This window comes from Oncorhynchus mykiss, chromosome 17 (assembly GCF_013265735.2).
Source record: "Oncorhynchus mykiss isolate Arlee chromosome 17, USDA_OmykA_1.1, whole genome shotgun sequence".
Lineage (NCBI taxonomy): Eukaryota > Metazoa > Chordata > Actinopteri > Salmoniformes > Salmonidae > Oncorhynchus > Oncorhynchus mykiss.
This window is the reverse complement of record NC_048581.1, coordinates 2,549,413-2,567,616: the sequence shown is the minus strand read 5'-3', so window position 1 is coordinate 2,567,616 and position 18,204 is coordinate 2,549,413. Positions and strand designations below refer to the sequence as shown.

The 18,204-nt window shown below is 39.4% G+C and overlaps 1 protein-coding gene across 3 annotated transcripts in view; it reads left to right on the top strand.

Moving 5' to 3' along the window:
* LOC118940184 (serine/threonine-protein kinase/endoribonuclease IRE1-like) overlaps positions 1-12,474 on the top strand; it is an 87,395-nt gene extending 74,921 nt beyond the window's left edge. For all 3 annotated transcript variants that reach the window (XM_036948588.1, XM_036948589.1, XM_036948587.1), the window contains exons 20-24: positions 7,710-7,866; positions 7,963-8,090; positions 9,441-9,564; positions 11,459-11,526; positions 11,993-12,474. In XM_036948588.1, the coding sequence (XP_036804483.1) occupies positions 7,710-7,866; positions 7,963-8,090; positions 9,441-9,564; positions 11,459-11,526; positions 11,993-12,175 (660 nt within the window). In that variant the 3' untranslated portion in view covers positions 12,176-12,474. The remainder of the gene's footprint in view (positions 1-7,709; positions 7,867-7,962; positions 8,091-9,440; positions 9,565-11,458; positions 11,527-11,992) is intronic.
* The last annotated feature ends 5,730 nt before the right edge of the window (positions 12,475-18,204 follow it).

Genomic DNA, 18,204 nt, shown 5'->3' with positions numbered 1-18,204 from the left:
TCCTCTCTCTAGTGTGTTCTACTACTACTATAATACAACTCCTCTCTAGTGTGTTCTACTACTACTATAATACCACTCCTCTCTAGTGTGTTCTACTACTACTATAATACTACTCCTCTCTCTAGTGTGTTCTACTACTACTATAATACTACTCCTCTCTCTAGTGTGTTCTACTACTACTATAATACCACTCCTCTCTAGTGTGTTCTACTACTACTATAATACTACTCCTCTCTCTAGTGTGTTCTACTAGTACTATAATACTACTCCTCTCTAGTGTGTTCTACTACTACTATAATACTACTCCTCTCTAGTGTGTTCTACTACTACTATAATACTACTCCTCTCTAGTGTGTTCTACTACTACTATAATACTACTCCTCTCTAGTGTGTTCTACTACTACTATAATACCACTCCTCTCTAGTGTGTTCTACTACTACTATAATACTACTCCTCTCTCTAGTGTGTTCTACTACTACTATAATACTACTCCTCTCTCTAGTGTGTTCTACTACTACTATAATACCACTCCTCTCTAGTGTGTTCTACTACTACTATAATACTACTCCTCTCTCTAGTGTGTTCTACTACTACTATAATACTACTCCTCTCTAGTGTGTTCTACTACTACTATAATACTACTCCTCTCTAGTGTGTTCTACTACTACTATAATACTACTCCTCTCTAGTGTGTTCTACTACTACTATAATACTACTCCTCTCTCTAGTGTGTTCTACTACTACTATAATACTACTCCTCTCTCTAGTGTGTTCTACTACTACTATAATACCACTCCTCTCTAGTGTGTTCTACTACTACTATAATACTACTCCTCTCTCTAGTGTGTTCTACTAGTACTATAATACTACTCCTCTCTAGTGTGTTCTACTACTACTATAATACTACTCCTCTCTAGTGTGTTCTACTACTACTATAATACTACTCCTCTCTAGTGTGTTCTACTACTACTATAATACTACTCCTCTCTAGTGTGTTCTACTACTACTATAATACCACTCCTCTCTAGTGTGTTCTACTACTACTATAATACTACTCCTCTCTCTAGTGTGTTCTACTACTACTATAATACTACTCCTCTCTCTAGTGTGTTCTACTACTACTATAATACCACTCCTCTCTAGTGTGTTCTACTACTACTATAATACTACTCCTCTCTCTAGTGTGTTCTACTACTACTATAATACTACTCCTCTCTAGTGTGTTCTACTACTACTATAATACTACTCCTCTCTAGTGTGTTCTACTACTACTATAATACTACTCCTCTCTAGTGTGTTCTACTACTACTATAATACTACTCCTCTCTAGTGTGTTCTACTACTACTATAATACTACTCCTCTCTCTAGTGTGTTCTACTACTACTATAATACTACTCCTCTCTCTAGTGTGTTCTACTACTACTATAATACTACTCCTCTCTAGTGTGTTCTACTACTACTATAATACTACTCCTCTCTAGTGTGTTCTACTACTACTATAATACTACTCCTCTCTCTAGTGTGTTCTACTACTACTATAATACTACTCCTCTCTAGTGTGTTCTACTACTACTATAATACTACTCCTCTCTCTAGTGTGTTCTACTACTACTATAATACTACTCCTCTCTAGTGTGTTCTACTACTACTATAATACTACTCCTCTCTAGTGTGTTCTACTACTACTATAATACTACTCCTCTCTCTAGTGTGTTCTACTACTACTATAATACTACTCCTCTCTAGTGTGTTCTACTACTACTATAATACTACTCCTCTCTAGTGTGTTCTACTACTACTATAATACTACTCCTCTCTAGTGTGTTCTACTACTACTATAATACTACTCCTCTCTCTAGTGTGTTCTACTACTACTATAATACTACTCCTCTCTAGTGTGTTCTACTACTACTATAATACTACTCCTCTCTAGTGTGTTCTACTACTACTATAATACTACTCCTCTCTCTAGTGTGTTCTACTACTACTATAATACTACTCCTCTCTAGTGTGTTCTACTACTACTATAATACTACTCCTCTCTCTAGTGTGTTCTACTACTACTATAATACTACTCCTCTCTAGTGTGTTCTACTACTACTATAATACTACTCCTCTCTAGTGTGTTCTACTACTACTATAATACTACTCCTCTCTCTAGTGTGTTCTACTACTACTATAATACTACTCCTCTCTAGTGTGTTCTACTACTACTATAATACTACTCCTCTCTCTAGTGTGTTCTACTACTACTATAATACTACTCCTCTCTCTAGTGTGTTCTACTACTACTATAATACTACTCCTCTCTAGGGTGTTCTACTACTACTATAATACTACTCCTCTCTCTAGTGTGTTCTACTACTACTATAATACTACTCCTCTCTAGTGTGTTCTACTACTACTATAATACTACTCCTCTCTCTAGTGTGTTCTACTACTACTATAATACAACTCCTCTCTAGTGTGTTCTACTACTACTATAATACCACTCCTCTCTAGTGTGTTCTACTACTACTATAATACTACTCCTCTCTCTAGTGTGTTCTACTACTACTATAATACTACTCCTCTCTCTAGTGTGTTCTACTACTACTATAATACCACTCCTCTCTAGTGTGTTCTACTACTACTATAATACTACTCCTCTCTCTAGTGTGTTCTACTAGTACTATAATACTACTCCTCTCTAGTGTGTTCTACTACTACTATAATACTACTCCTCTCTAGTGTGTTCTACTACTACTATAATACTACTCCTCTCTAGTGTGTTCTACTACTACTATAATACTACTCCTCTCTAGTGTGTTCTACTACTACTATAATACCACTCCTCTCTAGTGTGTTCTACTACTACTATAATACTACTCCTCTCTCTAGTGTGTTCTACTACTACTATAATACTACTCCTCTCTCTAGTGTGTTCTACTACTACTATAATACCACTCCTCTCTAGTGTGTTCTACTACTACTATAATACTACTCCTCTCTCTAGTGTGTTCTACTACTACTATAATACTACTCCTCTCTAGTGTGTTCTACTACTACTATAATACTACTCCTCTCTAGTGTGTTCTACTACTACTATAATACTACTCCTCTCTAGTGTGTTCTACTACTACTATAATACTACTCCTCTCTAGTGTGTTCTACTACTACTATAATACTACTCCTCTCTAGTGTGTTCTACTACTACTATAATACTACTCCTCTCTCTAGTGTGTTCTACTACTACTATAATACTACTCCTCTCTAGTGTGTTCTACTACTACTATAATACTACTCCTCTCTCTAGTGTGTTCTACTACTACTATAATACTACTCCTCTCTAGTGTGTTCTACTACTACTATAATACTACTCCTCTCTAGTGTGTTCTACTACTACTATAATACTACTCCTCTCTCTAGTGTGTTCTACTACTACTATAATACTACTCCTCTCTAGTGTGTTCTACTACTACTATAATACTACTCCTCTCTAGTGTGTTCTACTACTACTATAATACTACTCCTCTCTAGTGTGTTCTACTACTACTATAATACTTCTCCTCTCTCTAGTGTGTTCTACTACTACTATAATACAACTCCTCTCTAGTGTGTTCTACTACTACTATAATACTACTCCTCTCTAGTGTGTTCTACTACTACTATAATACCACTCCGCTCTCTAGTGTGTTCTACTACTACTATAATACAACTCCTCTCTAGTGTGTTCTACTACTACTATAATACTACTCCTCTCTAGTGTGTTCTACTACTACTATAATACTACTCCTCTCTCTCTAGTGTGTTCTACTACTACTATAATACTACTCCTCTCTCTAGTGTGTTCTACTACTACTATAATACTACTCCTCTCTAGTGTGTTCTACTACTACTATAATACTACTCCTCTCTCTAGTGTGTTCTACTACTACTATAATACTACTCCTCTCTCTAGTGTGTTCTACTACTATTATAATACTACTCCTCTCTAGTATGTTCTACTACTACTATAATACTACTCCTCTCTAGTGTGTTCTACTACTACTATAATACCACTCCTCTCTAGTGTGTTCTACTACTACTATAATACTACTCCTCTCTCTAGTGTGTTCTACTACTACTATAATACTACTCCTCTCTCTAGTGTGTTCTACTACTACTATAATACTACTCCTCTCTCTAGTGTGTTCTACTACTACTATAATACCACTCCTCTCTAGTGTGTTCTACTACTACTATAATACTACTCCTCTCTAGTGTGTTCTACTACTACTATAATACTACTCCTCTCTCTAGTGTGTTCTACTACTACTATAATACTACTCCTCTCTCTAGTGTGTTCTACTACTACTATAATACTACTCCTCTCTCTAGTGTGTTCTACTACTACTATAATACTACTCCTCTCTCTAGTGTGTTCTACTACTACTATAATACTACTCCTCTCTAGTGTGTTCTACTACTACTATAATACCACTCCTCTCTAGTGTGTTCTACTACTACTATAATACCACTCCTCTCTAGTGTGTTCTACTACTACTATAATACTACTCCTCTCTCTAGTGTGTTCTACTACTACTATAATACCACTCCTCTCTAGTGTGTTCTACTACTACTATAATACTACTCCTCTCTCTAGTGTGTTCTACTACTACTATAATACTACTCCTCTCTAGTGTGTTCTACTACTACTATAATACTACTCCTCTCTCTAGTGTGTTCTACTACTACTATAATACTACTCCTCTCTAGTGTGTTCTACTACTACTATAATACTACTCCTCTCTAGTGTGTTCTACTACTACTATAATACTACTCCTCTCTAGTGTGTTCTACTACTACTATAATACTACTCCTCTCTCTAGTGTGTTCTACTACTACTATAATACTACTCCTCTCTAGTGTGTTCTACTACTACTATAATACTACTCCTCTCTAGTGTGTTCTACTACTACTATAATACTACTCCTCTCTAGTGTGTTCTACTACTACTATAATACTACTCCTCTCTAGTGTGTTCTACTACTACTATAATACTTCTCCTCTCTCTAGTGTGTTCTACTACTACTATAATACAACTCCTCTCTAGTGTGTTCTACTACTACTATAATACTACTCCTCTCTAGTGTGTTCTACTACTACTATAATACCACTCCGCTCTCTAGTGTGTTCTACTACTACTATAATACAACTCCTCTCTAGTGTGTTCTACTACTACTATAATACTACTCCTCTCTAGTGTGTTCTACTACTACTATAATACTACTCCTCTCTCTCTAGTGTGTTCTACTACTACTATAATACTACTCCTCTCTCTAGTGTGTTCTACTACTACTATAATACTACTCCTCTCTAGTGTGTTCTACTACTACTATAATACTACTCCTCTCTCTAGTGTGTTCTACTACTACTATAATACTACTCCTCTCTCTAGTGTGTTCTACTACTATTATAATACTACTCCTCTCTAGTATGTTCTACTACTACTATAATACTACTCCTCTCTAGTGTGTTCTACTACTACTATAATACCACTCCTCTCTAGTGTGTTCTACTACTACTATAATACTACTCCTCTCTCTAGTGTGTTCTACTACTACTATAATACTACTCCTCTCTCTAGTGTGTTCTACTACTACTATAATACTACTCCTCTCTCTAGTGTGTTCTACTACTACTATAATACCACTCCTCTCTAGTGTGTTCTACTACTACTATAATACTACTCCTCTCTAGTGTGTTCTACTACTACTATAATACTACTCCTCTCTCTAGTGTGTTCTACTACTACTATAATACTACTCCTCTCACTAGTGTGTTCTACTACTACTATAATACTACTCCTCTCTCTAGTGTGTTCTACTACTACTATAATACTACTCCTCTCTCTAGTGTGTTCTACTACTACTATAATACTACTCCTCTCTAGTGTGTTCTACTACTACTATAATACCACTCCTCTCTAGTGTGTTCTACTACTACTATAATACCACTCCTCTCTAGTGTGTTCTACTACTACTATAATACTACTCCTCTCTCTAGTGTGTTCTACTACTACTATAATACCACTCCTCTCTAGTGTGTTCTACTACTACTATAATACTACTCCTCTCTCTAGTGTGTTCTACTACTACTATAATACTACTCCTCTCTAGTGTGTTCTACTACTACTATAATACTACTCCTCTCTCTAGTGTGTTCTACTACTACTATAATACTACTCCTCTCTAGTGTGTTCTACTACTACTATAATACTACTCCTCTCTAGTGTGTTCTACTACTACTATAATACTACTCCTCTCTAGTGTGTTCTACTACTACTATAATACTACTCCTCTCTAGTGTGTTCTACTACTACTATAATACTACTCCTCTCTCTAGTGTGTTCTACTACTACTATAATACTACTCCTCTCTAGTGTGTTCTACTACTACTATAATACTACTCCTCTCTCTAGTGTGTTCTACTACTACTATAATACTACTCCTCTCTAGTGTGTTCTACTACTACTATAATACCACTCCTCTCTAGTGTGTTCTACTACTACTATAATACTACTCCTCTCTCTAGTGTGTTCTACTACTACTATAATACTAGTCCTCCCTCTCTCTAGTGTGTTCTACTACTACTATAATACTACTCCTCTCTCTAGTGTGTTCTACTACTACTATAATACTACTCCTCTCTCTAGTGTGTTCTACTACTACTATAATACTACTCCTCTCTAGTGTGTTCTACTACAACTATAATACTACTCCTCTCTAGTGTGTTCTACTACTACTATAATACTACTCCTCTCTCTCTCTAGTGTGTTCTACTACTACTATAATACAACTCCTCTCTAGTGTGTTCTACTACTACTATAATACAACTCCTCTCTAGTGTGTTCTACTACTACTATAATACTACTCCTCTCCAGTGTGTTCTACTACTACTATAATACTACTCCTCTCTAGTGTGTTCTACTACTACTATAATACTACTCCTCTCTAGTGTGTTCTACTTCTACTATAATACTACTCCTCTCTCTAGTGTGTTCTACTACTACTATAATACTAGTCCTCCCTCTCTCTAGTGTGTTCTACTACTACTATAATACAACTCCTCTCTAGTGTGTTCTACTACTACTATAATACTACTCCTCTCTCTAGTGTGTTCTACTACTACTATAATACTACTCCTCTCCAGTGTGTTCTACTACTACTATAATACTACTCCTCTCTAGTGTGTTCTACTACTACTATAATACTACTCCTCTCTAGTGTGTTCTACTTCTACTATAATACTACTCCTCTCTCTAGTGTGTTCTACTACTACTATAATACTAGTCCTCCCTCTCTCTAGTGTGTTCTACTACTACTATAATACTACTCCTCTCTAGTGTGTTCTACTACTACTATAATACTACTCCTCTCTAGTGTGTTCTACTACTACTATAATACTACTCCTCTCTAGTGTGTTCTACTACTACTATAATACTACTCCTCTCTAGTGTGTTCTACTACTACTATAATACTACTCCTCTCTCTAGTGTGTTCTACTACTACTATAATACTACTCCTCTCTAGTGTGTTCTACTACTACTATAATACTACTCCTCTCTAGTGTGTTCTACTACTACTATAATACTACTCCTCTCTCTAGTGTGTTCTACTACTACTATAATACTACTTCCTGTGTTCTACAGTGTTCTAACTATAATAATGTTGTGTCTCTCTCTAGACCCGTTGTGACCAGGCGGTGGATGTGTTCTCGGCAGGCTGTGTGTTCTACTACGTGGTCAGTAGGGGGCAGCACCCGTTTGGTGACACGCTACGACGCCAAGCTAACATCCTGACCGGGGAGTACTTCCTCACACACTTCCTGGAAGACGTGCATGGTGGGTGTGTGTGTCGTCTGTCGTTTAGAGACTCTTGAGATTCTGTGATTCTGATTGAGAGCAGTGCTCTAATTGGCTGTGTTGTGTGTCCGTCAGATGACGTCATAGCGCGGGACCTGATTGAGCGAATGATCAACAGCGATCCAGAGTCCCGCCCCTCCACTTCCTCTATTCTTAAACACCCGTTCTTCTGGAGCCCTGATAAGCAACTTCAGTTCTTCCAGGTACCCCTCTACCCATCTACCCCTCTACCTCTACCCCGCTACCTCTACCCCTCTACCCCCCTACCTCCCTACCCCGCTACCCCCCTACCTCCCTCCCCTCTACCTCTCTACCCCCCTACCCCTCTACCTCCCTACCTCTCTACCCCTCTGCCTCTCTACCCCTCTGCCTCCCTACCCCCCTGCCTCCCTACCCCTCTACCCCTCTACCTCCCTACCCCTCTACCTCCCTACACCTCTACCCCTCTACCTCCCTACCCCTCTACCTCTCTACCCCTCTACCAAAGTATTTTCAACTTTTCATCTCGTAGAATCTGCTACACACAATAGAGGAAGAAAGTCTTCTAGAACTAACCGCTGAGAATCTAGATAGAGAATCTTAGAGAGTCTTCTCGAACTAACCGTTGAGAATCTAGATAGAGAATATAGAATCTTAGAGAGTCTTCTCGAACTAACCGTTGAGAATCTAGATAGTCTTCTAGAACTAGCCGTTGAGAATCTAGATAGAGAATAGAGAATCTTCTAGAAATAACCGTTGAGAATCTAGATAGAGAATATTAGAGAGTTTTCTAGAACTAACCGTTGAGAATCTAGATAGAGAATCTTAGAGAGTCTTCTAGAACTAACCGTTGAGAATCTAGATAGAGAATCTTAGAGAGTCTTCTAGAACTAACCGTTGAGAATCTAGATAGAGAATCTTAGAGAGTCTTCTAGAACTAACCGTTGAGAATCTAGATAGAGAATATAGAATCACTGTTGGAGGGACAAAAGTGTGATTGAGCATGAGATGACTCCTCATTATAGATCAGCCTAGTATGTTGATATTTGACTATAGTTTTAGTTAGTAGAAGGTAAAACAGATGAGATGACTCCTCATTATAGATCAGCCTAGTATGTTGATATGACTGTAGGTTTAGTTAGTAGTAGGTAAAACAGATGAGATGACTCTTCATTATAGATCAGCCTAGTATGTTGATATGACTGTAGGTTTAGTTAGTAGTAGGTAAAACAGATGAGATGACTCCTCATTATAGATCAGCCTAGTATGTTGATATGACTGTAGGTTTAGTTAGTAGTAGGTAAAACAGATGAGATGACTCCTCATTATAGATCAGCCTAGTATGTTGATATGACTGTAGGTTTAGTTAGTAGTAGGTAAAACAGATGAGATGACTCCTCATTATAGATCAGCCTAGTATGTTGATATTTGACTGTAGGTTTAGTTAGTAGTTTTTCCTAGCCACTGTGCTTCTACACCTGCATTGTTTGGGGTTTTAGGCTGGGTTTCTGTACAGCACTTTGAGATTTCAGCTGATGTACGAAATACATTTGATTTGAAATGTGATTTGTTAGGATGTGAGTGACCGTATAGAGAAGGAACCTACAGACAGCACCATGGTGGTGAGGCTGGAGACGGCTGGCAGAGCTGTAGTACGAACCAACTGGAGAATGCACATCTCTGTTCCTCTGCAGACAGGTAACACACCAGACAGGTAACACCAGACAGGTAACACACCAGACAGGTAACACACCAGACAGGTAACACACCAGACAGGTAACACCAGACAGGTAACACACCAGACAGGTAACACACCAGACAGGTAACACACCAGACAGACCAGACAGGTAACACACCAGACAGGTAACACACCAGACAGGTAACACACCAGACAGGTAACACACCAGACAGGTAACACACCAGACAGGGAACACACCAGACAGGTAACACACCAGACAGGTAACACTCATCTCTCTGTGTTTTAACACACCAGACAGGTAACACCAGACAGGTAACACACCAGACAGGGAACACACCAGACAGGTAACACACCAGACAGGTAACACACCAGACAGGTAACACACCAGACAGGTAACACACCAGACAGGGAACACACCAGACAGGTAACACACCAGACAGGGAACACACCAGACAGGGAACACACCAGACAGGTAACACCAGACAGGTAACACACCAGACAGACCAGACAGGTAACACACCAGACAGGTAACACACCAGACAGGTAACACACCAGACAGGTAACACACACCAGACAGGTAAAACACACCAGACAGGTAACACACCAGACAGGTAACACATACCAGACAGGTAGCACATACCAGACAGGTAACACACCAGACAGGTAACACACCAGACAGACCAGACAGGTAACACACCAGACAGGTAACACACCAGACAGGTAACACACACCAGACAGGTAAAACACACCAGACAGGTAACACACCAGACAGGTAACACATACCAGACAGGTAGCACATACCAGACAGGTAACACACCAGACAGGTAACACACCAGACAGGTAACACACCAGACAGGTACCACACCAGACAGGTAACACACCAGACAGGTAACACACCAGACAGACCAGACAGGTAACACACCAGACAGGTAACACACCTGATAGGTAACACACCAGACAGACCAGACAGGTAACACACCGGACAGGTAACACACCAGACAGGGAACACACCAGACAGGTAACACACCAGACAGGTAACACATACCAGACAGGTAGCACATACCAGACAGGTAACACACCAGACAGGTAACACACCAGACAGGTAACACACCAGACAGGTACCACACCAGACAGGTAACACACCAGACAGGTAACACACCAGACAGACCAGACAGGTAACACACCAGACAGGTAACACACCTGATAGGTAACACACCAGACAGACCAGACAGGTAACACACCGGACATGTAATCACACCAGACAGGTAACACACCAGACAGATAACACACCAGACAGACCAGACAGGTAACACACCAGACAGGTAACACACCAGACAGGTAACACACCTGACAGGTAACACACCAGACAGGTAACACACCAGACAGGTAACACACCAGACAGGTAACACACCAGACAGGTAAGACACCAGACAGACCAGACAGGTAACACACCAGACAGGTAACACACCAGACAGGTAACACACCAGACAGGTAACACACCAGACAGACCAGACAGGTAACACACCAGACAGGTAACACACCAGACAGGTAACACACCTGACAGGTAACACACCAGACAGGTAACACACCTGACAGGTAACACACCAGACAGGTAACACCAGACAGACCAGACAGGTAACACACCAGACAGGTAACACACCAGACAGGTAACACACCAGACAGGTAACACACCAGACAGACCAGACAGGTAACACACCAGACAGGTAACACACCAGACAGGGAACACACCAGACAGGTAACACACCAGACAGGTAACACACCAGACAGATAACACACCAGACAGACCAGACAGGTAACACACCAGACAGGTAACACACCAGACAGGTAACACACCAGACAGGTAACACTCATCTCTCTGTGTTTTCTCTCCAGACCTGAGGAAGTTCAGGACGTATAAAGGGAACTCAGTCAGAGACCTGCTCCGAGCCATGAGAAATAAGGTATATCTGTTATATATATATATATATATGCTCCGAGACATGAGAAATAAGGTATAAGATATAGTGTTATATATAGTATAGTATACACTGAGTATACAAAACATATATACTGTTATATATAGTATAGTATAGTATACACTGAGTATAAAAATATATATACTGTTATATATAGTATACACTGAGTATACAAAACATATATACTGTTATATATAGTATACACTGAGTATACAAAACATATATACTGTTATATATAGTATAGTATAGTATACACTGAGTATACAAAACCTATATACTGTTATATATTGTCTCTCTCTCTCTCTCTCTCTCTCTCTCTCTCTCTCTCTCTCTCTCTCTCTCTCTCTCTCTCTGTATCCTCTCTCTCTCTCTGTGTGTATCCCCTCTCTCTCTCTCTCTCTCTCTCTCTCTCTCTCTCTCTCTCTCTCTCTCTCTCTGTCTGTGTCTGTAGAAGCACCACTACCACGAGTTGCCAGCGGAGGTCCAGGAGACGTTAGGGGAGGTGCCTGAAGGCTTCGTTAGTTACTTCACCTCCCGGTTCCCGCGGTTACTTCTACACACACACACCGCGCTCAGCAGCTGTTCACACGAGAGACTTTTCCAACCCTACTACCTGCCCCCCACTGTTAAATAACACACACACACAGGAAAGGTTGCTGGTTCAAATCCCCCAGCCGACTAAAGTGAAAATCTGCCAATGTGCCCTTGAGCAAGGCACCTAACCACACTGGCTTCTGTAAGTTGCTCTGGATAAGAGCGTCTGCTAAATGACTCCAATTTCAAAGTGTAAATTCACTTCCTGTAGTAGAGCCGGAATGACTGCCTCATGAATGACTACCTCATGAATATTCAGAGACGGACTGGTACACTCCAAGACAAAAGCTTTTTAAATGCTGTAAAGGTTTTACTCGTAACTTACAAGATGAACTGATTTTAACTAGTCTGATAGAATAGTTTAATACACTGCTCTGATAGGGTAGTTTTATACACTGCTCCGATAGGGTAGTTTAATACACTGCTCTGATAGGGTAGTTTAATACACTGCTCTGATAGGGTAGTTTAATACACTGCTCTGATAGGGTAGTTTTATACACTGCTCTGATAGGGTAGTTTAATACACTGCTCTGATAGGGTAGTTTAATACACTGCTCTGATAGGGTAGTTTTATACACTGCTCCGATAGGGTAGTTTTATACACTGCTCTGATAGGGTAGTTTTATACACTGCTCTGATAGGGTAGTTTAAATACACTGCTCTGATAGGGTAGTTTTATACACTGCTCCGATAGGGTAGTTTTATACACTGCTCCGATAGGGTAGTTTAATACACTGCTCTGATAGGGTAGTTTTATACACTGCTCTGATAGGGTAGTTTTATACACTGCTCTGATAGGGTAGTTTTATACACTGCTCTAATAGGATAGTCTGATACACTGCTCTGATAGGGTAGTTTTATACACTGCTCTGATAGGGTAGTTTTATACACTGCTCTGATAGGATAGTTTTATACACTGCTCTGATAGGTTAGTTTTATACACTGCTCTGATAGGGTAGTTTAAATACACTGCTCCGATAGGGTAGTTTTATACACTGCTCTGATAGGGTAGTTTTATACACTGCTCTGATAGGGTAGTTTTATACACTGCTCCGATAGGGTAGTTTAATACACTGCTCTGAAGACTGTTGATGCCATTGGAGATCCACAAACTGACTGTGGAATGTTTTGGTTCCTGATATATGGAGGGGTCAAATCTGATTCTCTATTCTCTATGTAGTGCACTAAGGGGATAGTAGGGGTCAAATCTGATTCTCTATTCTCTATGTAGTGCACTAAGGGGATAGTAGGGGTCAAATCTGAAGCCCTATTCTCTATGTAGTGCACTAAGGGGATAGTAGGGGTCAAATCTGATTCTCTATTCTCTATGTAGTGCACTAAGGGGATAGTAGGGGTCAAATCTGAAGCCCTATTCTCTATGTAGTGCACTAAGGGGATAGTAGGGGTCAAATCTGAAGCCCTATTCTCTATGTAGTGCACTAAGGGGATAGTAGGGGTCAAATCTGAAGCCCTATTCTCTATGTAGTGCACTAAGGGGATAGTAGGGGTCAAATCTGATTCTCTATTCTCTATGTAGTGCACTAAGGGGATAGTAGGGGTCAAATCTGAAGCCCTATTCTCTATGTAGTGCACTAAGGGGATAGTAGGGGTTAAATCTGAAGCCCTATTCTCTATGTAGTGCACTAAGGGGAAAGTAGGGGTCAAATCTGAAGCCCTATTCTCTATGTAGTGCACTAAGGGGATAGTAGGGGTCAAATCTGATTCTCTATTCTCTATGTAGTGCACTAAGGGGATAGTAGGGGTCAAATCTGATTCTCTATTCTCTATGTAGTGCACTAAGGGGATAGTAGGGGTCAAATCTGATTCTCTATTCTCTATGTAGTGCACTAAGGGGATAGTAGGGGTCAAATCTGAAGCCCTATTCTCTATGTAGTGCACTAAGGGGATAGTAGGGGTCAAATCTGATTCTCTATTCTCTATGTAGTGCACTAAGGGGATAGTAGGGGTCAAATCTGAAGCCCTATTCTCTATGTAGTGCACTAAGGGGATAGTAGGGGACTGCACTATGAAGGGAATAGGGGGGATATTTTGAAGTTGAAGCCTTTTTGTTACTGATACGGTTGTGGTTTCATACAGTACCAATGTAAAAGCACATTGACGATCTATATTCCTTTAATTATGAATGAGGTGATACTTTATGGATTAATCCCAGACTGCTCTCTGTTTTCTACACAGATACAGACCTTTGAGGGAAAACTTTTATACTTTGGGTTTTTGGAATAATAAAATGAAAATAAATAAATAAACATGGTTTGAACATCTTGTGGTGAACTAAACCGACCGGTATTGTGTTCTTCATCAACATGAATGTAGTGAACTAAACCGACCGGTTCGAACATCTCGTAGTGAACTAAACCGACCGGTAGTGTGTTCTTTATCAACATGAATGTAGTGAACTAAACCGACCGGTATTGTGTTCTTTATCAACATGAATGTAGTGAACTAAACCGACCGGTATTGTGTTCTTTATCAACATGAATGTAGTGAACTAAACCGACCGGTAGTGTGTTCTTTATCAACATGAATGTAGTGAACTAAACCGACCGGTATTGTGTTCTTTATCAACATGAATGTAGTGAACTAAACCGACCGGTATTGTGTTCTTTATCAACATGAATGTAGTGAACTAAACCGACCGGTATTGTGTTCTTCATCAACATGAATGGTTTGAACATCTCGTGGTGAACTAAACCGACCGGTATTGTGTTCTTTATTAACATGAATGTAGTGAACTAAACCGACCGGTATTGTGTTCTTTATCAACATGAATGTAGTGAACTAAACCGACCGGTATTGTGTTCTTTATCAACATGAATGTAGTGAACTAAACCCACCGGTATTGTGTTCTTTATCAACATGAATATAGTGAACTAAACCGACCGGTATTGTGTTCTTTATCAACATGAATGTAGTGAACTAAACCGACCGGTATTGTGTTCTTTATCAACATGAATGTAGTGAACATCTCGTGGTGAACTAAACCGACCGGTATTGTGTTCTTTATCAACATGAATGTAGTGAACTAAACCGACCGGTATTGTGTTCTTTATCAACATGAATGTTTTGAACATCTCGTAGTGAACTAAACTGACCGGTATTGTGTTCTTCATCAACATGAATGTAGTGAACTAAACCGACCGGTATTGTGTTCTTTATCAACATGAATGTAGTGAACTAAACCGACCGGTATTGTGTTCTTCATCAACATGAATGGTTTGAACATCTTGTGGTGAACTAAACCGACCGGTATTGTATTCTTCATCAACATGAATTTTCAGTGAACTAAACCGACCGGTATTGTGTTCTTTATCAACATGAATGTAGTGAACTAAACCGACCGGTATTGTGTTCTTTATCAATATGAATGTAGTGAACTAAACCGACCGGTATTGTGTTCTTTATCAACATGAATGTAGTGAACTAAACCGACCGGTATTGTGTTCTTTATCAACATGAATGGTTTGAACATCTTGTGGTGAACTAAACCGACCGGTATTGTGTTCTTTATCAATATGAATGTAGTGAACTAAACCGACCGGTATTGTGTTCTTCATCAACATGAATGTAGTGAACTAAACCGACCGGTATTGTGTTCTTTATCAACATGAATGTAGTGAACTAAACCGACCGGTATTGTGTTCTTTATCAACATGAATGTAGTGAACTAAACCGACCGGTATTGTGTTCTTTATCAACATGAATGTAGTGAACTAAACCGACCGGTATTGTGTTCTTTATCAACATGAATGGTTTGAACATCTCGTAGTGAACTAAACCGACCGGTATTGTGTTCTTTATCAACATGAATGTAGTGAACTAAACCAACCGGTATTGTGTTCTTTATCAACATGAATGGTTTGAACATCTCGTGGTGAACTAAACCGACCGGTTTGAACATCTCGTGGTGAACTAAACCGACCGGTATTGTGTTCTTCATCAACATGAATGTAGTGAACTAAACCGACCGGTATTGTGTTCTTCATCAACATGAATTTAGTGAACTAAACCGACCGGTATTGTGTTCTTTATCAACATGAATGTTTTGAACATCTTGTGGTGAACTAAACCGACCGGTATTGTGATCTTCATCAACATGAATTTAGTGAACTAAACCGACCGGTATTGTGTTCTTTATCAACATGAATGGTTTGAACATCTTGTAGTGAACTAAACCGACCGGTATTGTGTTCTTTATCAACATGAATGTAGTGAACTAAACCGACCGGTATTGTGTTCTTCATCAACATGAATGTAGTGAACTAAACCGACCGGTATTGTGTTCTTTATCAACATGAATGTAGTGAACTAAACCGACCGGTATTGTGTTCTTTATCAACATGAATGTTTTGAACATCTTGTGGTGAACTAAACCGACCGGTATTGTGTTCTTTATCAACAGGAATGTTTTGAACATCTCGTGGTGAACTAAACCGACCGGTATTGTGTTCTTCATCAACATGAATGTAGTGAACTAAACCGACCGGTATTGTGTTCTTTATCAACATGAATGTAGTGAACTAAACCGACCGGTATTGTGTTCTTTATCAACATGAATGTTTTGAACATCTTGTGGTGAACTAAACCGACCGGTATTGTGTTCTTTATCAACATGAATGGTTTGAACATCTCGTGGTGAACTAAACCGACCGGTTTGAACATCTTGTGGTGAACTAAACCGACCGGTATTGTGTTCTTCATCAACATGAATGTAGTGAACTAAACCGACCGGTATTGTGTTCTTTATCAACATGAATGTTTTGAACATCTTGTGGTGAACTAAACCGACCGGTATTGTGTTCTTCATCAACATGAATGTAGTGAACTAAACCGACCGGTATTGTTCTTCATCAACATGAATGTAGTGAACTAAACCGACCGGTATTGTGTTCTTTATCAACATGAATGGTTTGAACATCTTGTAGTGAACTAAACCGACCGGTATTGTGTTCTTTATCAATATGAATGTAGTGAACTAAACCGACCGGTTTGAACATCTCGTAGTGAACTAAACCGACCGGTATTGTGTTCTTTATCAACAGGAATGGTTTGAACATCTCGTGGTGAACTAAACCGACCGGTATTGTGTTCTTCATCAACATGAATGTAGTGAACTAAACCGACCGGTATTGTGTTCTTTATCAACAGGAATGTGGTGAACTAAACCGACCGGTATTGTGTTCTTTATCAACAGGAATGTGGTGAACTAAACCGACCGGTATTGTATTCTTAATCAACATGAATGTAGTGAACTAAACCGACCGGTATTGTGTTAATGTTTTGAGAAGACACTGTAGGTTAAACCCTATAAGATAAACCACAGACAATCCCTACTGCGGGATTAATGACACACCTGTATTGATTGAAAAATAAATATGTACAATAACAATTGAATAAATTAATAAAAAAGACTGAAAAACACTTCTGCCATGATACAATAACTATCTGAATCTGATGAGAGAGACCAGACATGATACAATAACTATCTGACTGAGGAGAGACCAGACATGATACAATAACTATCTGAATCTGACGAGAGAGACCAGACATGATACAATAACTATCTGAATCTGACGAGAGAGACCAGACATGATACAATAACTATCTGACTGAGGAGAGAGACCAGACATGATACAATAACTATCTGAATCTGATGAGAGAGACCAGACATGATACAATAACTATCTGACTGAGGAGAGACCAGACATGATACAATAACTATCTGAATCTGATGAGAGAGACCAGACATGATACAATAACTATCTGAATCTGACGAGAGAGACCAGACATGATACAATAACTATCTGAATCTGATGAGAGAGACCAGACATGATACAATAACTATCTGAATCTGATGGGAGAGACCAGACATGATACAATAACTATCTGACTGAGGAGAGACCAGACATGATACAATAACTATCTGAATCTGATGGGAGAGACCAGACATGATACAATAACTATCTGAATCTGATGAGCGAGACCAGACATGATACAATAACTATCTGAATCTGATGAGAGAGACCAGACATGATACAATAACTATCTGAA